General features: G+C 48.5%; 14 protein-coding genes across 14 annotated transcripts; 10 read left to right on the top strand and 4 right to left on the bottom strand.

The window, feature by feature from the left end:
- Positions 1-11: 11 nt before the first annotated feature.
- N7519_009157 (uncharacterized protein) lies at positions 12-821 on the top strand (the record flags this gene model as incomplete). The annotated part of the gene is made up of 1 exon (XM_057295930.1): positions 12-821. One exon carries the CDS (start codon positions 12-14, stop codon positions 819-821), a length of 810 nt encoding a protein of 269 aa, XP_057143812.1.
- Positions 822-1,445: 624 nt separating this feature from the next.
- Positions 1,446-1,684, top strand: N7519_009156 (uncharacterized protein; the record flags this gene model as incomplete). Its single annotated transcript, XM_057295929.1, is given in 2 exon segments — positions 1,446-1,596; positions 1,614-1,684. 2 exon segments carry the CDS (start codon positions 1,446-1,448, stop codon positions 1,682-1,684), a joined length of 222 nt encoding a protein of 73 aa, XP_057143811.1.
- Positions 1,685-1,844: 160 nt separating this feature from the next.
- On the top strand, positions 1,845-2,255 carry N7519_009155 (uncharacterized protein; the record flags this gene model as incomplete). The annotated part of the gene is made up of 1 exon (XM_057295928.1): positions 1,845-2,255. The coding sequence occupies one exon, from the start codon at positions 1,845-1,847 to the stop codon at positions 2,253-2,255; it is 411 nt and encodes a 136-aa protein (XP_057143810.1).
- Positions 2,256-3,226: 971 nt separating this feature from the next.
- Positions 3,227-3,526, top strand: N7519_009154 (uncharacterized protein; the record flags this gene model as incomplete). Its single annotated transcript, XM_057295927.1, has 1 exon — positions 3,227-3,526. The coding sequence occupies one exon, from the start codon at positions 3,227-3,229 to the stop codon at positions 3,524-3,526; it is 300 nt and encodes a 99-aa protein (XP_057143809.1).
- Positions 3,527-4,978: 1,452 nt separating this feature from the next.
- On the bottom strand, positions 4,979-5,228 carry N7519_009153 (uncharacterized protein; the record flags this gene model as incomplete). Its single annotated transcript, XM_057295926.1, has 2 exons — positions 4,979-5,106; positions 5,159-5,228. 2 exons carry the CDS (start codon positions 5,226-5,228, stop codon positions 4,979-4,981), a joined length of 198 nt encoding a protein of 65 aa, XP_057143808.1.
- A 606-nt stretch (positions 5,229-5,834) lies between these two features.
- N7519_009152 (uncharacterized protein) lies at positions 5,835-6,173 on the bottom strand (the record flags this gene model as incomplete). The annotated part of the gene is made up of 1 exon (XM_057295925.1): positions 5,835-6,173. One exon carries the CDS (start codon positions 6,171-6,173, stop codon positions 5,835-5,837), a length of 339 nt encoding a protein of 112 aa, XP_057143807.1.
- A 1,601-nt stretch (positions 6,174-7,774) lies between these two features.
- N7519_009151 (uncharacterized protein) lies at positions 7,775-8,122 on the top strand (the record flags this gene model as incomplete). Its single annotated transcript, XM_057295924.1, has 1 exon — positions 7,775-8,122. The coding sequence occupies one exon, from the start codon at positions 7,775-7,777 to the stop codon at positions 8,120-8,122; it is 348 nt and encodes a 115-aa protein (XP_057143806.1).
- Positions 8,123-8,167: 45 nt separating this feature from the next.
- On the top strand, positions 8,168-8,767 carry N7519_009150 (uncharacterized protein; the record flags this gene model as incomplete). Its single annotated transcript, XM_057295923.1, has 1 exon — positions 8,168-8,767. The coding sequence occupies one exon, from the start codon at positions 8,168-8,170 to the stop codon at positions 8,765-8,767; it is 600 nt and encodes a 199-aa protein (XP_057143805.1).
- A 690-nt stretch (positions 8,768-9,457) lies between these two features.
- N7519_009149 (uncharacterized protein) lies at positions 9,458-11,134 on the top strand (the record flags this gene model as incomplete). The annotated part of the gene is made up of 1 exon (XM_057295922.1): positions 9,458-11,134. One exon carries the CDS (start codon positions 9,458-9,460, stop codon positions 11,132-11,134), a length of 1,677 nt encoding a protein of 558 aa, XP_057143804.1.
- Positions 11,135-11,421: 287 nt separating this feature from the next.
- Positions 11,422-12,450, bottom strand: N7519_009148 (uncharacterized protein; the record flags this gene model as incomplete). Its single annotated transcript, XM_057295921.1, has 1 exon — positions 11,422-12,450. One exon carries the CDS (start codon positions 12,448-12,450, stop codon positions 11,422-11,424), a length of 1,029 nt encoding a protein of 342 aa, XP_057143803.1.
- A 1,667-nt stretch (positions 12,451-14,117) lies between these two features.
- Positions 14,118-15,808, bottom strand: N7519_009147 (putative cellobiose dehydrogenase; the record flags this gene model as incomplete). The annotated part of the gene is made up of 3 exons (XM_057295920.1): positions 14,118-14,222; positions 14,277-15,018; positions 15,075-15,808. The coding sequence occupies 3 exons, from the start codon at positions 15,806-15,808 to the stop codon at positions 14,118-14,120; spliced, it is 1,581 nt and encodes a 526-aa protein (XP_057143802.1).
- Positions 15,809-17,453: 1,645 nt separating this feature from the next.
- N7519_009146 (uncharacterized protein) lies at positions 17,454-18,432 on the top strand (the record flags this gene model as incomplete). Its single annotated transcript, XM_057295919.1, has 2 exons — positions 17,454-17,733; positions 17,771-18,432. 2 exons carry the CDS (start codon positions 17,454-17,456, stop codon positions 18,430-18,432), a joined length of 942 nt encoding a protein of 313 aa, XP_057143801.1.
- Positions 18,433-19,488: 1,056 nt separating this feature from the next.
- N7519_009145 (3-hydroxyacyl-CoA dehydrogenase family protein) lies at positions 19,489-20,637 on the top strand (the record flags this gene model as incomplete). Its single annotated transcript, XM_057295918.1, has 6 exons — positions 19,489-19,566; positions 19,622-19,807; positions 19,861-20,026; positions 20,086-20,106; positions 20,165-20,291; positions 20,346-20,637. The coding sequence occupies 6 exons, from the start codon at positions 19,489-19,491 to the stop codon at positions 20,635-20,637; spliced, it is 870 nt and encodes a 289-aa protein (XP_057143800.1).
- A 21-nt stretch (positions 20,638-20,658) lies between these two features.
- Positions 20,659-20,902, top strand: N7519_009144 (uncharacterized protein; the record flags this gene model as incomplete). The annotated part of the gene is made up of 2 exons (XM_057295917.1): positions 20,659-20,848; positions 20,877-20,902. 2 exons carry the CDS (start codon positions 20,659-20,661, stop codon positions 20,900-20,902), a joined length of 216 nt encoding a protein of 71 aa, XP_057143799.1.
- Positions 20,903-21,098: the final 196 nt, after the last annotated feature.

Below are 21,098 nucleotides of genomic sequence, written 5' to 3'. Positions count from 1 at the left end.
TCCGGATCAGTATGTGGACCACAGCTGGAAAAGTTGTCATTCTTCTCTTCCTCCCAGTGACACAGATCCTGGCTGGCTCAGTTGGTCCCGGCGATATGGTTATGTGCATGGATGAGAAGTCGCATTCCAAAGTCACCCCCGACAAGCTTTCCTGCGGTGCTGGGAATGTACCGGCATACTACGATGGTCCCATCTCCAAAGGGAATGGGGCTTTTGCTCTGCATTTCCAGAGCCACCCCGAAGACGGCGATTACAACTTTGCGATCGATATTCGGTGCCCGGTAGTACAAACTCATTCAGTCACCGAGGCTCTTACAACCATCACTACCACCGCTTCTATCGCCAAGTCTACCATCACCTCTACTACTACTTTTACTACCATTTCTACTGCCACTTCTACCACTGCCACTACTACCACGTTAGAAGTGACAGTGATTCCATCCCCCGTCACAATCACAAAGAAAGACACATACACCACCACATCTACCAGTACCTTGGATGTAACAGTCATTCCATCTCCCGTCACAATTACAAAGGAAGATCATCAACTGTGGACAACCACTCTCATATCCACCCTTACAGACTGCACTCAGTCTCCTATCACCCCTTCCCCCTCGCCATCTCCTTCGTCAGACACAGATAATTTCTGTGCGACTGGTCGCGCATATTGCTTCAATGAGCGGGAAAGATTCACAACTCGGCCTGACTGCGATACTAACTACAGGTTGGAAGGTTGCAATTGCCGCGGAGTATGGTCGGGCGAGATTCGTCGCCCGCGCTGCAACGGTGTTGGACGAATCAAATGTGCAGGATGCAAGTAAAAGCAAGGGCGAAGATCAATTATGGAGAGGATGAGTGGTTGTGCTTATTCATGACCCCCATTTTGTAAGATAAATGGTTTCCATTACAGTATTATTAAACCATTCAATCAAGAGATCCGAGCAGTTAATAGCAGCGCAGTCGAGACAACCCGTAACGTGGTCAGAACAACACCAGTCTAAAATTCCTTCTATTCATACAAAATACTACACGCTAACATATGCAAGAGTTGGAATAAAGATTAGGTATTAGGTATCGGCTGCGGGAAGACGGGAAGTCTCAGCAAGGAATGTGGAGATCTACGGTCCTATACGAGTCATGGATTCCGAGCTCTACGAGACAAATTTCACATGGAATGCTGTGCTACATGATTATCTAGGTGAACAGTGCTGAGATTTACAGCACTGCTAGGGTCCTCCGACGGATTTATACATCACGTCCGTGCTCGCGATGGCTGGCTGAGTTGTGGGTTTGAGGAATTCTGTCCACAAGTCCGGTTACCTTCAGGCCTGCAACGTACCACCGCGATTCTTAATTTGACTGCAAATTCTAAGCCATCAAAGTTTGTCTTTTGTCATGCATTTCGGGGAGCTTTTACACGAGAAAGCTCTTTTCCCGAGTCAACTATGAGGCTCAATGACGTTCGATGCTACCCCCAAACCGTCTTGCTGGAGTGGTCAGATTTCCTCAGGGATCTGCATCCCCTTAGTCAATTTACTCAGTACCACAATACCTTGGCCGGCTTCGTCTTATGTCTAGGGTGTTTATCCCAGCTAGGTAATTGTACATAACAGAAAAGTCGGCTTTGGATCTTCTCTGGGCCGTTATGGACCGACCTATCATCATGTCCCCTCGTAAGTGTTAGAGACTATTGAATCACTCCTGCTAGGTTTATGTTACGGTATTTCAAGATTCGTGGCAACTATGATGCTCTCTATATCATTGCACCTTAGCCTTTCCAAACTACTTGAAGATATACTCTCTAACTCGAGGCCCTTAGCTACAAAAGCCATTCTTCGCGCGACATGATCAACCCTATTTCCGAAACATCCTCATATTTCACCTTCCTTGCCCTCCCCAGCGAAATCGACCATGTCGCGGCGGACCGATCCCACAGCATTTCTATCCGCTACGGCAAGCGCTATCACATAGTGAACGATAAAAGAGACTTCCTGGCACACGACTGGACACATTGGAGGTTCCTGCAGATGGGTCCGCGTGCTCACACGGGTGTCTTCAAAATCTGCGCCAGCATGAATCATTGTACTCTCAACCAGCCCAACGAAGTTGTCCAGGCAGGTGATAAATTCTTGATCTTCGACGAACAGGGCAACTACTGGAATCATCGCGAAGCATTTCTCACCGGCTTCCCTTATGCTCCAGTTTCCCCCGCTCAGCCGAAAATGAGTGCTCTTATACGAGATACTGCGCCGTGAGCCTGACTACGCACGATTCATCACCCTTCCGAAGCTATGGGCTGCATATGTTGAATGCGCCCGGTAACAGGCAACTGACTCTTTAACAGGACCACGGGGGTGTTGTTGCCGATTTCAAGGAAATCAATTGTCCCTATGGATTTTAAGAATGCACTAGGGCTGTTGTGCTGAGAATGGAAGGTTGTTGTGGATGAATAGGGGGAAGGGCTTGAGGAGGTGAAAATGTATAGGGTGTATTTGTCTCATTTCGATGATCGAAGAACCTTAAATAGATTCATGATGCTATTGTTGATTGCATTCTCCCCTCTTCAAGAAGTCCGGCTCACTGGATCTGGGACATTGGGTCATTTTCAAATAGAGCGGACTTTTGATGATCATTTCTTCGTAGTGAAACATATAGTATACATATCGAAGTCACTTCAAAGTTGCGGTAGCACCTTTGTCCTCTGATGTTTGAGTTTGAGTAAAGGATTTTCCTTGATGGTATTCACCACTATAGTAATATCGGAATATCTGTAAGATTTGGTTCGGGAAATCTGTTATGGCAGGATTCATCTGATTGATGCCTTGTTCTGTCAGGCCTCACATGTTTGCTAGCTATCTAACTAGTATATTAGCCAGTCTCACACAGATAGAGAATCCAACCTTCTTCTCTCCTCTCTCCCTCCTCTCTCCCGCTGGCCTTTGCTGCCAGATCAAAATCATCGATTCGCCTTAGGACAGTTGCCTTTCTCATTGTCTCACGTTCCTCACTTTTCTCACCTCTCACAACTCGCAACTCTCACAACTCTGACAACTCTCACAACTCTCACAACTCTCCCACTATTCCTCACCTCTCCCTCTCCTATTGTTTCTCTCACTTCGAACCCATCTCCAAATCTTTCAGAGCCAGTGATTCTGGCATTTCTGGCACCAAATCTATCAGCAAGTTAGCACCTATCTCAAGAAGCCAAGACTAACAATATGCAGGAATGGCCGACAGCCGTGCTGTCATTCTTCTCGATGATCTTGACCTCGAGCAGCTGCGGCTCCTTCGTGTTAGGATGATCCGGCGCAACAATACCCGGGCCGAGATCACTCGGGCAAACGCTGCAATTCGAAGCAGCCATGCCCAGCTAATGAGGGATTTTGACGGCCAACAAGAATTATTAGTCCCGGCCACAATTGTCATGAACCGCAGTTTGGCTATTTTGGCCTATATGTGGCGAATGTGTGATATCGAAGAAGAAGAGGACCGAGAATACTGGCGTCTGCTTCTTTGGCGGTCCTGAGATATCTGTTGTTTAAGCACAAACCTGAAATCGTTTCGCGATTGGAAATGTCCCTGAAAATATCAAGCATGAGCACAGGGGTACTACACCGTCAACGCCTGACCCCTCACCCACCGTCCTGTCGGCATCCGAACCAAAGAAGTCCCCAACCATTACCCGTTTTCGATCAACCGAGAAGGAGCAAATAAAGGCTGAAATCTAACCTCGTCTCTAATGATGAGATACCCAATAAGCACATTGTTCACGTGGGGAAGAAGCTGGGTCTTTAAGCAGTACTCCATTCTCATTCACTTTCAGTTATAAACAGGAGGCTCACCCAGTACCCAGATTTTATCTCAGGTTCTGATCTCATCCTTTCTACTTCGCTTCAGTATCTCTATCTTTTTCACGCCACCTTCCGTCACATACACTGGATACCGTTTCAAGGTGAGCTACCCCCATTCTCATTCACTTTCAGTTATAAACACGAGGCTCACCCAGTATCCAGTTTTCGTCTCAGATTCTGATCTCATCGCAACCGTTCCACTTCGCTTCAGTGATTCTTACTTTGCCGCTATGTTTTATAATACTGCTAGTAGAGACAATGTGTTAGAAAATGTCTGATTTTGCAGGCCTTTTTTTGCTTATCAAGACCTATCATTCATAAAGGCCTGATCCTGTTGAAGAATGGCACATTGTTGCTAAGCTCTCTTTTCCGCTACCTAGTATTTCCTTATGTATACCTGTGTTCTTAAAGTCTTTTTTTCTAGGTCCCTAGTCAAGGATTCACGTAAAAAAGCGGGTCTGAATCTTTGCCGCGCTTCATAATATAAGCATCTTGAAATAAGCTGCCAGTCTCACAGGCTATAGGAGGGGGCCTGGTTTGTCAGACTTCCACTAGCTATATTAGCTACCTTGGCAGGTTATTTTCGTTAAGAGAGTCAATCCTTCCTCTCTCTCTTTGCTATCCAGTAGCCAGATTAGAACCTTCGGATGGCAAATTCACCAATCTTGTCGAAAGGCGCCCTGCCAACAATAATTTCGAGCCGCTGTATAACGCAGAAAACAATCTTTATTGGTGCCTCTCAATCAGGCACACCCACCCATTGAAGAAGTATCCCTTTTACTGAGGCGTCTAAATTCGACGCACCCAAAACTCTACAGCTACTGTCTCCCACGACAGTGCTTTCATCACCATCAGTCATCTGACCCATCAAATGTATGGTGGACGTGCCTCACACATGGAAATAACGTCTGATAACCCATCCAACTGACCAACTGTACAGGGCCTTTCTTAGGGTTAAGTTAATAACACCGCTTCGCCGCCTGATATCGATCGCTCGCCCGCTCATCCTCCCTTTACAATTCCCTTCGTTCTTCATGAATCAATATTATTTTGGATTCCCTGCCCCCGCTGTCCCCCGTTCCAATGTCCTCGCTTTGCTTGCATAATTAGTGTCCTCGTCGGTAAATCTATGCAGAGTGAGGCTTCCAACTTGCATAGCCGGCATGTCGGACAGTTTTTATAAGGAATAGATCGCCGCTCTTGGGGGTCTCGACGCGGTGCCGCAACGTACCTTCGTCATCTTGCATAGCCTGGACTAGATTTAGAGAACCAGTCTGCATCCTATCCCTCTATAGAAAGCTTCTCACACTCCATGACTAAGTCACCGCGGTTTTCCTCGAAGTTCTTGACCGATACACGCTTAAAGTAAGCCAGCATCGTGTCCATACGCAATTGAAAATGAGATTATAGTGTTGATTAGAATACCTATAGATGAGATTGATGGGTAGCTATGTCCAACATTGTGCGTTGCATTGTTGCAGGATATAAAGCGTTACGATCTGTAGCAATGCTGTTGTTGTGTGGCCTTAGGCCACTAGTTGGGCGTCTCACCCACTCCTCGTTGGTAGATCGTCTGGGAGCGTGCTCTTCTCGCATTAGAACTCTCTCCTTTTTAATCCGTAGAAAAACTCTCAATATTCTCTGAGCCATTGCTTTTCAAAGGCTATCTTCCAATTTTAGAACGCCATTTTCATTTCATCAATTTATTTACATGAGCCGGTAGATAGTTGTATTGCACTAGGGCTGGATTCAGACCGGATCTCGATCTCGGGGTGCAACCAAGTTGGACCCACTACTGTCATTCTTGGGACGTACCTAGGGTCGAGTGCATGTGTAGAAATAGCTAACAACATAATATATCGAAACATTCACACAGGTGTGGGATAAAAGGTAATTTGAATGCGGACTTAATTAGACTGAGGGTTAGGTGCTGCTTGCCAGTGTCTGATGGCTTTACGATGCCTACCACGAATGGTTCGTTAGCTAAAGGTGACGGTAATCACTCCTAGCGAGAATGACATTCTTACCGATGATAGAGTCGAAGAATCGTATCAGATCCTCGCCAGTAAAGGGAACAGTCGGATCCTCACGCAGGGAGTGTTGCCGATAGGCATTGAACCGCCGCACCCACAAATTCTGACTATAGCGAGTACCTGGAGCACCATGACCAAACTGAAGCTGTTTCACCCTTTTCTTTGATGTAAGACGATTCGCGGCCGAGTTCTGGATGATTGCATCAGTTGAGTCTTGTCCGATGGTATAAGCTCGCTTGTCAGCCTCGGGAGGCCCAAAGTCAATGTCAGAGTTGAAATCGTCATCCATGATGGCTGCAGTGATTTCTTTAGTGATTTCTTTAGAGAAAGGTTGATGCTGAATAGACGCTGGCTGAGATGTGAAAGTTCAAAAAGGATCGTTTTTCGATTCGTCACGAATGAATGGATGAGGGGATGAGGGTCATTACCGGCCGCGAAGTCGTCACCCAGAGCAGTAGTCTAGAACGGACATGATTCATGGTCTATCTACTAACTAGGCCAAATCGATCTCGCAGGTACTATTAAACTGACTCTTATATTTAACCAAAACCTACCTATGAGGTAGTCACCTAGTCCACGTCACGTGATGGTTTTGCCCTAACCAACAACTATAGAACCTGGGGCAAGGAGTATGTCTCGAATTTGAGGCAAACTACAGTATAACATGTCCCTCGGGATTTTCTATGTACGGTCCACTGTCATAATTATCAATTAGGTAAAATTGGAGAGATTTCACTTAAGTCCCTCTACCTTGTCTCTATTTGCCTTCCCTACACGTACAAGAGCAATTCACTTTAAGCTCGCATCGTATATTCTCTCGGTTTTCTTCTGGTTTCTTACATATGCAAACACCCGCATGACTATGAGTGAGCATGACAAAATATATACCTCTTTTCAAAAAAATTCACAATCCAGACAGTCCTTGCCACCTCTAGCTTCTCTTTCTGACAACCCGATAAGAGACTCGGCGGTCCATGACCGGATAGCATATGTGATCAGAGAAGAGGTTAATTTGTCGGGGGAATTCAAGTCTATTGCTCTACATCAAATCAGCGCAATTAAAAATTACATCATCTACGGCGCTGACCTCGGGGGCTACATGTTCATCTATGTCTGCAAGCGAGCTTCACAATGCGCCATATCGGAATCAACGATATCTAAGGATTGCAAACTAGATTTAGTTCCCGTTGTTGCTTGTGATGTCAAAGTCTTTGTTCTTTGTTTGATACTCACCTATATAAGAGGAACTTCACACAACTAGTGTGACCTGACTTTCCTTTACCTTCAGTTATCGCTCAGTCTATAATTACAGAGTTCAAGTGTAAATTTCCTACATAAATATATAATATTTTACTTGCCGAGTCTATGGTAAGCGAAACGGAGTCAGCAAATGACTCACTGGTGTTCCTACAGGTTGAGGAACAGGAAGATGCAGAGAGATTTTTCGACGAATGTGGGGAGGAGACAATATGTGAATTGCTCAATTTGACTTGACGATCATATGGAGGTTTGGTGCAAATAACACCTGATAAGTTCTCGTTTGCTTGCTTCCTTAGCACTTAGCACCTCTTTTCCTCATATTGCCTCTGTCATTTCCATCAATTCAGATCCTCCGTCATCCTCGTACTTTCAACAACCCACACACCTCACCTCATATTTTCCCACTACGCAACTCCCCACTTCACGCGACTGATTCACCGGTAAGCTTTCACGGGTTATAATAACAGTTGTGATGTTTTCAAGCTAACTCTGTGTGTTTCTTAAAGGTCCTTCCACCACATCATCCTTTTCTCTTTTCGTGTCCTTCGCTAAAGACCCGTTGCTATTCCGCAAGTTGGTGAAATTCTCTCACCTTCACTTGGAACAAATGAAAGCTGACAAGCTATAGCCATGGCAGAAGGCTCGCCTATCCGTTCCCTCAACGACACCGAGTTGGAAATCTTGATGGAGATTCGTTATCAAGATATCGAACGGGCCGCTGCCCGTGACGAGATCCTTCAGGGATTCTGGGACCTAATTGCTGCGTACCAAGAGTTCAGGGCATTCGGCTTCTACCTTGTATCTCCCTACAACGCGTATATTCTCTTCATTCTTTTCAATCGCCGGATGGAAGAACTTAACGAAGCCATGGTTGTGCTGGATGGACAAGAGAATTCGGACAACCAGATCTTCGGACTGGTTTGGGAGGAAATTTCCAATGAGAATTCACTATCAACAAGCTGCATTCGAAGTAGCTAGAAGTAATTGAAGCAATGAATCATCGCCTCGGCGTCCTTTCTGAAGATGAAGCGGCGCGTTTCCCATCAGTATTTCACTCTACGAAGCGACAAGCGGTACAAGACGGAATTACAATTGGATACAGCCATCGACGCTGTCGACAGTGACTACCAAGACGTGGCCATTCTACTCGGAGACTTCGACAAACGTTCTAAAAGCACCCTGACAGACATCGAGGGCTACCACATCGAGTGCTCCGACAAGAGCACTAATCCTGGAACATTACCTCCCGACCCGACAGCTGCCTTGGGATTTACCGGTAGTATTGGTCGGGGTTATCACAACGTCGTGAAGGCCAAGGCCAGAGCATACGACTCATTCCCAGGTCCGGATAACGTTGGGGGCAATGCAGTCTATTCGAGGCTCAAACAATTGCTTGCAGGAAAGAAGTGCCATGAGGAAGTGCTGGTCTATCCAAATCACACTCTTGATTACCGCCTATCCGCCATGCAACTAGCCTCGCAATATGTCTCATCCCTGAGACCAACAGAGCGCACCCGGCAAGCTAGCCCAACACCAGTAAACAATGGACTTTGGGATCTAGTTATGGCAGATCCGTCTCTGGTTCGCCCGTTGAATGAGACTGGAGTTGAATGGCTAAGGTGATGAAGTTCTTTCCTACAGGCCACAACCTTACTGGTCCCAGCATCCTGGTCTTCCTATGTAGCTTAAAGAAAACCGGAATACCCTACAGAAGCGAGAAATCCGAGGGGCTCTTTCTCCGCAGGAAAGCTTCCTGGAGCTGAACTGCTGCAGCGCCTTGTACGTTCTACTGCGTCACCCGACTGTACGGTTCTCGCACTGTTGACAACATAAAATATGAGATTCTACAATGCCTCAAACAGGACCACCAGTAAAGGGCAACGGCCGCGTCAACGGCAATTATCGAGTATTGTTACGTTGAGAAAGTGCCAATCGTGGTGATCTGTGGAACAAGGCAAGGCCTCGATGTGGTGGCGCGGCGGTTTTCCTCCATCTTTAGCTTATAGGTAATATAGCATCATTCTATTATCAGTACACATATTGAATAGGCATCTTTTTTAACCGTCACGCCATCTAAATCTGGCCTGACCCGAATCGCCCGGCATAGCTTATCTCCTAGCGTCGGGCCGAACTACCAAAAAGCGGATAGCCACGAATTGATGACGCGGCTTTCGGATATTGTAGCCTTATCATATATGAACTGTGCTTTTTCCGCTCATGCAGGCAGATCTGCAATCTGATAAAAATTTCCCGATATAGTACATTCTTCTCACTTCCCTTACCAGTGTGATCTCGCACTGATCTCTTTCCAGAATGCGACCGCCATCGCTCCTCCCGCTATTCGGGTTTCTCGGCTTATCATGCGCCCTCTCAACTGCGGCAGATAACGAGCCAGTCAAAAATGCAAATCACATTTTCAACGTGATCCAAGACTCAATGCGCCAGTGGGGATCGTCCCTACACCATAATGGAGTGTCGTTCTTCCTCGCGAGTGTTCCCGCCGGTACGCAGTTCTACCATGGAACCTCCAAGGCCAGTCCAGTGAATGGTACCGAGTGGTTGGCGTTTGAGCCCGAACATGCCATGGTCTTCGCCCGGCCGCGACGCGGCCCCCCACCGCATCTACCGCCCGGCGATCCCGATACCGAGCGACATGATGGAGGCCATAGCGAACTGCGGAAGCGAGAACACCATGAGAAAGATAAGAAACATCATGGCCCGCCAGGTGGTCGCCCGCCGAAGGCATTCGATGAAAATGAGGCCGGGTATTTGCATACCTATGCTGCAGCCAAGGATCTCCGCCTTTTATACCTCGACGGTATGTCTGCTGCCAAGTCATCGAAGGGCACGCTTGATTCCCAGGATGCGGTTCTGTTCGCCGGCTCGCTGGACGACCATCCGAGTCCGGGTGGACAAGAGAGCGAACGCGCCAGACTAGCCTGTGAGATGGCCCAGAATGAATGGGAGGGTCGCATCGACGGCGTTCTACGCATGGAAGCCGGCTTTGAGATTATCCTGTGCGATTTCAAGCGCGATCTAATTCCCGTGCGAATCACGCAGGTCAAGCAAAGCTCCGAGGAACACCGTGGGCATGGGGATAACCGTAAACATGACGACCGGGATGGTCCTCGCAAACAGGCTGATGACAAGCACCATGACGGTCGTGGTCCAAGCAAGGGTGATGATGGTAATAGACACGGGCCCCGTGGCCCCGGTGGTCCTGGAACACCTCCCCCTGGCGGACCTGGAAACGGGCCCGACGCGTCGCGCTGGATGCGTGCAATTACCGCACGGTACAACGGGATCGGTGGAAACCGTGTCTCGCTGAACTTCAACCACTTCGTGACAGCCTTCTCCCACGACGTAGAGCTCTTCGAACACAATTCAACCCTTCCCCGACTTGTTAACCTCTCTAATGAAGAGCGCGCTGCTATCCGTGCCGAAGTCACGGATCTGGTCATGACGCATCATCCTGCCGAAGTCTGCGAGGACTGGCAGGCGATTACGGATATGATTGTGACTCGGTATAGCAAGGAGCTGTCGTACTTTGTTTCCGGTAGCATTCATTCAATTGAGCGCCTGCAATCTGAGATTGAGCGTGTTCTGTCTCCATTCATTGACTATAGTGAGCGGGATGATGTCGCTGAGATTGAGCGTTGTGCAACTCAGTTCATGCCGTCGACATCCTTTGAGAGTGGGGACATCGCGGCGCGTGCTGTTTATGGTGTTGCTTACAAAATTTGTTCGTCTCTGGTTGAGGCTGGCAAGGGGCCGGATCTTGAGTCTGCGGTTCATGTTATTCGGGATCTAGTTGGGTATCTTGATTGGGCGACCTGGAAGGAGTGCCGGGGTTGTGCGGCGAATGAGATTTGTGTTGTGCCTATCTGGCCGATGGGTACGGTCCAGGACTATGATAGTCCACAGTGCAAGGATGCATCGAATCCATACGACCAAGGCGGAGAGAGTTACTGGGGTGGAATGCACCACTGAATGACTGATGTGGATCAGCAGCCTATTTTTTTGGTTCAGGTTTTGGATACCCTACAGCGAAGGTTGGACATGATTGGCTTAATTCAGACATATAGAACATTTATCAAGGGTATATACAATACAGAACGTAATGCTGCTGAAGAAGTATGTAAAAGGGGAGACCAGTGTTCGTCATTGTTGCATGCGCTAGTTCCAAAGCAAACCACGGGGTCGTATTCCCATTATATAAAATACGGAATTGGTGAATGGTAGAAGAGAACGATCAGATCCCATCGAGGGTAAAATCTTTACAGGGGAAGAGCACCCTTGGCGGAGGAGGCGGAGGAGACGATGGAGCCGACGGTAGTGCCGACGCTGCCGAGGCCGAGAGAGGACAGGAGACCCTGGACAGTGCTCTCAACCTTAACCAAAAGGACGGAAGCCTTGTCCTCAGCGGTGACGGCGATGAAGTCAGCACCGGGGATGCTGGGGATCTTGGACTTCAGCTCGGAGACGGAGGGGGCCATGGCGACGACGTTGCCAATGGGGCCCTGAACAGTGGAGAGGTCAAGACCACCGAGGAGGCCACCGAGGAGAGTAGGCTCAATCTGGGCGAGAAGGTCCTTGCCACCGGCAATGCCGTTAACATCAGTGATGGAGAGAACGTTCTGGAGAGGGTCGCGCTTGACGTAGCCGGTGACGGACTCGAGGCCGCCAACGATGGAGCCAATAAGGCCGCCGACCTGGCCGAGACCAAGGCTGTCGAGGAGGTTGACAACTTCGTTGGTCAGCTGGATGAGGGCGGCGTTGCCGTTGTCGAGGACGGCGGTGACCTGGTGGAGACCGGAGCCGCCGCTGGTGTTGAGCTGGTCGACCGAGTCGGCGGTCTGGATGACCTGGCCAACGGGCTTCTCGAGAGCGCTGACGGGCAGCTTGCTCATCAGGCTCTGCAGCTCGGACTCAGCCGTCATCTTGATGTTCGAGGTTCCAGCCTGGTTAAGGATGGAAAGAACCTGGCCGTGGCCGGCGGCACCGTTCAGGGTGGAGAGAAGCTGGCCGGGAGCGGCGCCCTGGGTCAAGCCGGAGGCGGCACCGGTAGGAATGGGCAAGCCGGACATGGCGGAGGATGCGGCGGCACCGGGGCAAGTGGGGATCAAAGAGACCACGGGCAGAGGGATGCCCGAGGGGATGACGCCGGAGGGCAGGCAAGAGGGAACTCCGGAAGGCAGAGCGTCGGTGGTGCCCGAAGGGATGTTGTTGGCAAGGTTGGCGAGGTTGGCGGGCAGGGCCATAGCAGTTGAAGCCAGAACGGCAGCGGAGAAGGCGAAAGACTTCATCTTGTCGTTTAGTGAGTGGAATAAGTTCAAAGACTTGTTTGGTAAAATGAATGGACGGTATGAACCGAGATCAAAGAATGACTGTTGGTAAGGAATGACAGGAAGAAAGTTCTTAGAGTTCAAACATAATGGCAAGGCGTCTCGTGTTATATACGATAGCTGCTGGTAGGGGATCAGCGTTGATACGAGTCCGCCCCTCCTATATTGACGTCGTTGGGTGTTCTCCTGAGCTAGCGAATGCCTCGATAGAGGGGCCGCTCTTCTCGCAAATGAGTCCGATGGGGTAAATGGAACAATAGTGTTCCTGTTTCATCTACCAAGACATAAGCTTTACGCTGAGTGGCTGATGAAAGAACCGCCACACCAGATTGGGTCCGGCACATAGTGTTAGTTCCGCTTTAAGCTTAATAAAATGCCCATCTTCATTAGCCATTTTGCAGATCATTCACTGAGCTCCAAAACAAAGCCGGAGGGTAGTTCCCGCTCCAACTTTGGGGGTCCAAGATATGAATGACATCGTCGTCTTTATTGGTCAAATTCGACTCAATTTTGAGTCGGGAAACCCCCTGGTTGAGGCATAAAAAGAAGTATCCCATTATAAGGCCTCACTTACCACAGATTCTGTTTAGGCTTCAAAGTACACCGTACCCGTAGCACCAAGATAATATGGGGGGCTCCGAGCCCAAGTTCACCGGCGTTTGTTATTGATAGCGTCGTTGGCAGCAAACCTTAAGATGTCAAGCCGGGATCGACACTACTAGTCCCAACCTTGCTAATCAGCCTGGTCAATGATTTGTGGCCTCCTGTGCTAAGGTCGCTTGAGATCAGCAGTTTATCTGCCAAAAGAAACTGTACGAAGGAGGTTAAACTCCACGTGGGCAACATTAATGCTGATTGCAATTTTATCCCTCCACAGTGGGCTAAAATGTCAAATAGTTCAGTGGATCCTGGGCGCCCGTTAATTGCGGTGAGTTCTTTGTTTGCCCGGAAAAATGGAGGATTTAGGGGGATGGTGATGATATCATTATTTGTCGGATGAGTGGGATACCTTTTAGGGGATTGGATTGACAGGGGCTACCAAAACTCCCTGGCTCCATCGATGTAGATATTTACTACTTACTCCGTACTCCGTATGTTGTATGGAGTACTCCGTAATGCCACCGCAATTTCAACCTTCCAAATTGAAGGTAAGTCTGATTCTTTGATGATTGAAAAAGGGGACAAAGTCAAAAGCCGTTGAGTTTTATTTAACCTTTAAATGGATCCGGGGAATTCAGGGGTAACCTTAAAACGCTCACACCTCTTGATAATTTACCGATTTATCGACATTTAGTAAATGTTAGCATGCGTTTATTCTGTTTTGATATGTTGTGTCCATGTTACTTCGTAGATCCTGTATAATATGCTCCTCAATACTAAATAATTGAGGCAAAAACAAATAGCAGTGGAGCAGATCGTCCTTGACGTTGCCGCAAACATAAAGTACAAACCTAATTCAAACCTTCCGCTTCTCGAAGGTGGGGAATACGGATATTATAAACGTGGTATCATTTTGGAGATGACATTTTTATAACTCTATCCTGGTATTCCGTATATAAAGGTGCGATGGGGCTGCAGATATTCACTGTGTGGATTCACCATGGATTTCCTCAGTAGTTACTAACAACTTAGTTCGACAAAATCTTAGCTGCTGCAGCTTCAGCAACCACCATGACGGCGGTTTGAATGTTACCGGTCGGGAGGTCAGGATGGATACTGGCATCAACAATGAACTGAAAAAAGGGGTTAGCATCGTCTCCTGAAACGAACTATTCTGGGTCACATACCAGGTTATCCACTCCGTAGACCTTAGTATTAGTATCGACAACAGAAGTACCGTTCTTGCGGCCATCATCGGTACCCATCTTCGCACTGCTGACGTAGTGCGTGCCAGGGGTTTGGGCCTTCAAGATGGCCGAAACATTGGTGTGAGTCTCAAGCTCAAAGCCAGTGGATGGGGCGGTGATATCCTTGACCATCTTCTGGATAAAAGTGCGGGCGGCCTTCCGGTCAGCAGCAGTCTGGAGGTAGGGCGACTTCTCAATGACAGTGTTCCCGCTGGCATCAAGTCCCAGGACACCGGATGAGGTGAGGCCGTGAGTCAAGTACGTGGTCATGGTTACCACGCCCTCTTCAGTAGGCGCGCACGAGCCCTGGTAGTACTGGGTGTGGCCATCAATCTCCTCCGAGGTGAAGAAAATCAAGCGGTGCTTGCCCTGAGTTAGGACACCACTGTGCTTGCGGTAGAGGGAGATATCCCGAGAGTCGGTTCCATTGAGTACACCTTCGTAGTCGACAAGTCCAAATGATGCGTTGGTGTTGAAGGTGATCGGGAAAATCGGGTGGTCCTTGAGACCGACACCGACAGGCAGGTCAATCCACTGAGCCTTGGGAGGAACGGCAACTCCGCTCTTCTTCGCTGTCTCGATCTGGGCCTTGCCGCCAATACCAGAGTTCCACAACAGACGCGGAGTTGACAGAGCGCCCGCAGCCAGCACCACGCGACCGTGGGGGGGCAACAGTGATGATCTGGGAGCGGCCCGAGGGAGTCTGAACCTCGACACCAGTAACCTGGCTCCCGGAACGGACCAAGCGAATCACTTTGGTTCGGAGAGCAAAGTGGAAGTTGTCTCAGCTTGGCAGCAGCGGGGAGATAGGTGCGAACAGGGCCAGCACGCATCTGGTCCTGCACGTTCCAGGACGGGTAGCTGTAGATCTGGTGCTTCTCATTGGGCTCGGCGATCATATCCACCGACTTCCAACCGAGACCACTGAAGAACTTGGACAGCACATCATACAGACCCTGGTCATATCGCTTGCCGTCGGCGGAGGGCAGGGTGGTTCCGGGGTTGCGCTTGTAGAGTCGGTCTGCAGCCGACTCGACATCCTTCCACTTCCAGCCCTCGGGCCACTTGTCGTCGAAGTCACGGGCTGGCGGATGAACGAAGACCATATAGTTGACTGTTACTCCACCGCCGAGCACACAGGCAGCATTGCCAGCAGTGTCGGTGCACATGTACTGGTTCCAGACATCGAGCGCACCGATGTTGGCCGACAGTCCTGGAAGGTCGATGGGAGTCAATGAGTGGTCCCATGTGAGGGTCTCATTGTTCCCGGTGGCCACGGTTGGTCCGACACCTCGCTCGAGGAGCAGAACTTTCTTTCCGGCCTGGGCGAACTTCTCGGCGCTGATGATACCGGAAGGGCCACCACCCACCACAATATAGTCATAGGTGTGGTTCTGGAAGACTGAAGCAGAGGCAGCCCCTGTAAAAACAGAGAGCGCAATGGCGAGAGGGCCGGCCTGGAAGATCCTCATTTTGACGTCTACTAAGGAATAAGATCTCACTACGAAATCCCGATCTACAAATCTTGTCAGGGAAGGGGTTGGCCATTTAAACTGTTTCGCGACAAGCCCGTCGCACCCATCCAGCCAACGCCGGTGGATCAATTGTTGAAGACTTGGCGAGAAACATGGCGAAACATGGCTCGTCGGGGATTAATTTCGTCAAATGCCACCGATTAGGTATAGTGCGATCAGATAAGAGCACTGAACTTTTCTTTCTTAAGCAGAGTCGCTGGGAACTTTCTGATCTAAGTTTCCGTTTGAGGGTTTATCCGGCATACAATCATGGACATACATATATGTAGGATGTCTTGAAAGACGACATACATTCGTTGTACGCCTGTGTTAAACCCTTAAATTGCAGCTGTTTTGAGAAGTCTCAAACAAAATGAACATGCCTCCACTTCAACCATTAGTCTTTAGGCACCTCTCGGAGCAACACCGAAATGGCCTTGGTCCCCGTTCATCCTTCCGGGAGAGCGTTTTCCCAACCATCCAGTGCTGCTGCCGCTGACGTAGAGATAATCGACTTCGAGTTTTATGGGGTAGATATTTTCGGATTTTGATTCGTGCATTCCACGGAGGCGTTTATTAGGTTCTTAGTTTCTCTAAGCCACCCTTCCTGCATTCCTGGGCATTCGAATCCTGTATGTAACAAAGTTCTGGAACATCTGCCAAGTGGATAGTGGATATCATGAAAACCCCAATGTCCTTACCAAGCATGTAGTAAGCAGAATCACGTAGGGTCCGACCCACTCAAGTCCTCATGCATAATCAGCTTCTGGAAGAAAATCCTTCGGTGGTTCTGGGGATACCAAATGCCAGACGTTCACGGTCTAATTATTTTCCCGACGATAGGCCGAACCATGAATTTCTTCCACGAGTAGAGGATTCCTGTTAGGTTCATGAAACACGTTCTTTGTTTCATCTACTAAGGGCCCAAGCTCTGTATAGCCCCGTCACACGACGATATTGGAAAATTGACAGATAATCGGGCGACTTTCACAACGTTGGCAGTGATCACCAAGTATGTCATCAGTGGCACGGCTATGATGTAGGAGTTATAAGTAATTAACTATAATCTTGATAATCTGTTTAGATAGAGCTTTGAAATATGCGTAGGGGCTCTTATAAAATATCTTAATCCAATATTTTTGTCGATATATATATATATATATCTGAAGCCCAACGTCTATATAGAGGGCCTCCTCTTACACGTCTTTACTACGGCATTTCTCTCCATAATAAATTTCAACAGTTAAGAAGGCGTGCATCTGACTCAACTCAACCAAGAGAACAAATCAGAGTTGTATACTAAAAGTACACGATAGAAGTTGACGCCATGCGCGATGGGGTCATTTTCTTGTGTTTTGAGTTGAACAGGTACATAACCAGTTCCAAGATTTGAGAAGCGGTCAATATAATTCCAAGATCTAGCTATTCACAGCGATAAGCATTGAAATTTGACGGTTTCGCATTTCCGTCTGGAATATGGAGAAAGACGGGGAAGATGAGGGGAGTCACAAAAAGAGTGGGGCCAACCGTTGCGTAGGACAATCCGCGACGCTCAACATCTCCAACACTCCTTGTATCAACCGCACTCTTCTCCACGTACAGAATGTCAAGCCCAGCTGCCCGCCTTATAGCGGCATCCTCACGCACACTTCTACTCACCTTCGACGCGTTCGGCACCCTCTTCCACCCGCGTCTCCCCGTCCCCGAGCAATATGCCGCGACCGCGCATCAATTCGGATTATCGCGCACAGCCGTCACCCCGGACAAACTCGCAACCGCATTCAAGGACACCTTTCGTGCGCAGATGCGTCAATACCCAAATTACGGTCGCGCGGATGTTCTCCGAGGCCAATATGGGGGGGCCGAGGCAGTGGTGGGAGGAGGTGATCAGGGGAAGTTTCGGGCGTGTTTTATCTACAGAGAACGGGGAGACGCATCCTGAAACACCCAGAAAGCATATTCCTGACGGCATGGTGGAAGCTCTACTAGATCGGTTCGCTGGTGCCGAGGGGTATGCGCTATATGACGATGTGCTACCTTTCTTCCGCCGAATGCACAAACTGAAGTCCGCGAATAAGTGGTCGTTTGATAGGATAATTGTGGGAGTTGTATCCAATTCGGATGACCGCGTCCCTGTCGTACTGAAGTCGTTGGGTTTGACCGTTGGTGATATGCGCGCCGACCAGGATCAATCCAGTATGGATCTTCCCGGGTTTGAGGTACGAGGTATGAAAAAAGATGTTGCAGGGGAACACGACAAAGATCATGCGGACGGCAACTTGGACCTCGATATTGATATGGTCATTACGAGCTATGAGGCGGGCGAAGAGAAACCTCATCGCTTAATCTTTAACGTGGCGAGACGGCAGGCTCTAAAGGTTGCCCGGCCATGGTTGACCAGCAGAACCAAATTTAAATCTGTGCATGTGGGAGATGATTTTAAGAAGGATTATCAGGGTGCAATGGATGCAGGCTGGGAGAGCTATTTGCTTCCTCGAGATTCTCATGGTGCCGAGCAATTTGACGCGAAACAATTCCCAGATCTTCTGGGGTTGGCTGATAAATTGGAGCTTTGCCCATAAACGCACTTGTCAACAGGCGGCAGATGCACAGTTGAATGTGGTCTACGTCAATCATCGACAAACTATATCGAATCACAATTTAAGAAGGTGACTTCGGAGTTCCCTGGACTCTAGGAAACATATGTTATATATGCCTCAAACTGGCACAACGACGAAATACAACACCCTCGAGAGATAATGAGTCTGCGCTCTTCAGGCCCAGGTCTCAGCATACCGCTTCACTCCTTGCAAAACGCCGCATACCACCTTCCTCTGCTATCAAAGGTCCCTTGGTAGCAACGAGCTTTGGATCTGGTCCTGCATAACTTTGCTGGCAATTTCCGCTGAAGTTTTTTCTCTTCCACCAGCGCCCAAACGCAACCTCGAGGTCAAGCCGTAAACGGGTACTGGCCATGACAAATCTGCAGGTTACTGAAGACGCTTACTTATCGCCTGTTCTTCTCGATACGGCTGGATGAACCTGCCTGTTCCTGCTTAGGTGTAATTGCATCTACCGGCGGAGTCAAGTCTGTCGGATGGCCTGGCAGCATGAAATCCAATTGGGAACGGAATAGCTGTCCGAAGGACCTCGCTCAAGATGGGTTGTCTAGCTTTGGCCTTGTTTTCAGGTGGCATTAATAACTCTCACAAACATATTCATCGCGAGCACATAGCAATGGGGAATCATGCATGTCGTGGACTCCAACAAGTAAGAGCGGGCAGATAGAAAATTTCTGTAAATTGGCAAAGTATTATATTGTGTAACAACCAAATTATTCTAAAGATGACGACCAGCCCGAAAATAGCCAGTTCTATCAAGTTGACCTCGGGAATGCCTCTGAAATATACTTAGCCAATCAAACGCCCATGTGTTATGCCCCGTATACCCCGCATATCCCCGAGTTGTGTTCGGACGCGGGACCGAACTACGCATTGAACTCCGAACTTATATTGCGATATCGACCCTCTTCATACTGTGAGATTTTCCTGAAACTTTCACGCATTTGTCCCGTTCATTGCCAGTTTATCACTGTCTTGAAACTCTAGCAGAAGTCCCACTCTGCTTCGACATTGAAGATGGAAGGTGTCCAAAAGCCACAGGGGTCTGTTGTAATCATTGGAGCTGGTACTCAAGGCAGACGTCTTGCGCACATGGTAAGTACTGATATTCGAGACCATGGACATCCGTCTTCGTGTTAACGTGTTGCAGTGGTCAAGCAGAGGCGGCACCGTCCGTCTGGTAGATCTCCAAGAGCAACAGCTCCAAGATGGTCTGAAGTACGTGGAGCAACTTCGTGCGGACGCTACAGACCATGAAGGAGATTGGGGGAGGATTGAGACTTCCCAGCCCTCTTCTTTGCAATCCACACTGAAGGATGCGTGGCTCGTTGTGGAGGTACGACTTAACTCTTCACCGATAGGACCAGTTGATTAACACGGCCTAAACAGTGCGTGCCGGAGAACCTGAACCTTAAACGAAAAGTGATCGCTCAACTTGATGAGATTGCACCTGAAAGCACAATCATTGCTTCGAACTCGAGTAGCTACGGAATCTTTGAGATTCTCGAGGGCATGAGCTTGAAAAATAACAAAAGAGTTATGAGCGCGCACTGCTGTAGGTGACTATTCAATCTAAATGGCATCCATGGATACTTTGCTAACACCTTGTGTCAGATTGGCCGCCAGAGACATCCGGTAATGCCTATCCCACAGTATCGTATTTTCCCGTTCGACCTGCTAACTTGGAAGTCAGCAATTGAAATCATGGGCCACAAGGATAGCGATCCTAAGCTGATTGACCTTGTTTTGGAGCAATGTAAAGAACATGGATTCTCACCTTTCCACGTCAGAGAGAACTCTATCGGCTACATATACAACAGGTGAGTTCCTCTTCTCTCCGTTACTGTACGATCAGGCTTATAACAATCTTCAAGAATCTGGGCTGCTATCAAGCGCGAGACTCTGCTCACATTGTCCGAAGGTGTTGCCACACCCAAGGAAATTGATGCCATTTTCAAAGACGTCCTAAAGACGCCTAAGGGCCCCTGTGAGCAGATGGATGTTGTCGGCTTGGATGTTGTGTTGGATATTGAGAATCACTACGCTGAATCTCGGAGTGGTATTCCTACTGAGCCGCGGGACTACCTTCGGGGAATGATTCAAGGTGGAAGTCTGGGTGTCAAGAATGGCCGAGGATTCTACGACTATGAAGATCAGAAGAAATGATTTCTCCATAGTTCATACTTGATGTACATGGCACGTTTTGCAATGGGAGAGGTTCATTTACGTTATAGGGGGCTCCTTTACATCGCCAACGAATCAGCTCTCCGATTCGCCTGGTCCCCCAGCATCATTGGTCTAGTGGTAGAATTCGTCGTTGCCATCGACGAGGCCCGTGTTCGATTCACGGATGATGCACTTCTCTTTTTGAATTTTTGTATGTGGAACCGAAGACCTATTGGTAGCTTGCATCGTTGTGGAGCAAAAGTAAAATGAAATTGGCCCTTAGAAATCCGTAAAGAAATGTGCAGTCTAAATGTTTGATTGAATATGTAGCGGACCATCATGAACAATACGCCTAATGCCCGAAATCCATATGTGACCTTAACTCCGAGAAACCAATCCCATTCCATCATAGCATAGCATAAAAAGGCGACTCCATGACCACGCAGAAAGACATCACAACT

Source organism: Penicillium mononematosum, assembly GCF_028829835.1.
Source record: "Penicillium mononematosum strain IBT 11891 chromosome Unknown utg000005l:1.0-9366267.0:1.0-9372171.0, whole genome shotgun sequence".
Taxonomy (NCBI): domain Eukaryota; kingdom Fungi; phylum Ascomycota; class Eurotiomycetes; order Eurotiales; family Aspergillaceae; genus Penicillium; species Penicillium mononematosum.
The sequence above is the reverse complement of the archived record's forward strand: the minus strand, read 5'-3'. Positions and strand labels throughout refer to the sequence as shown.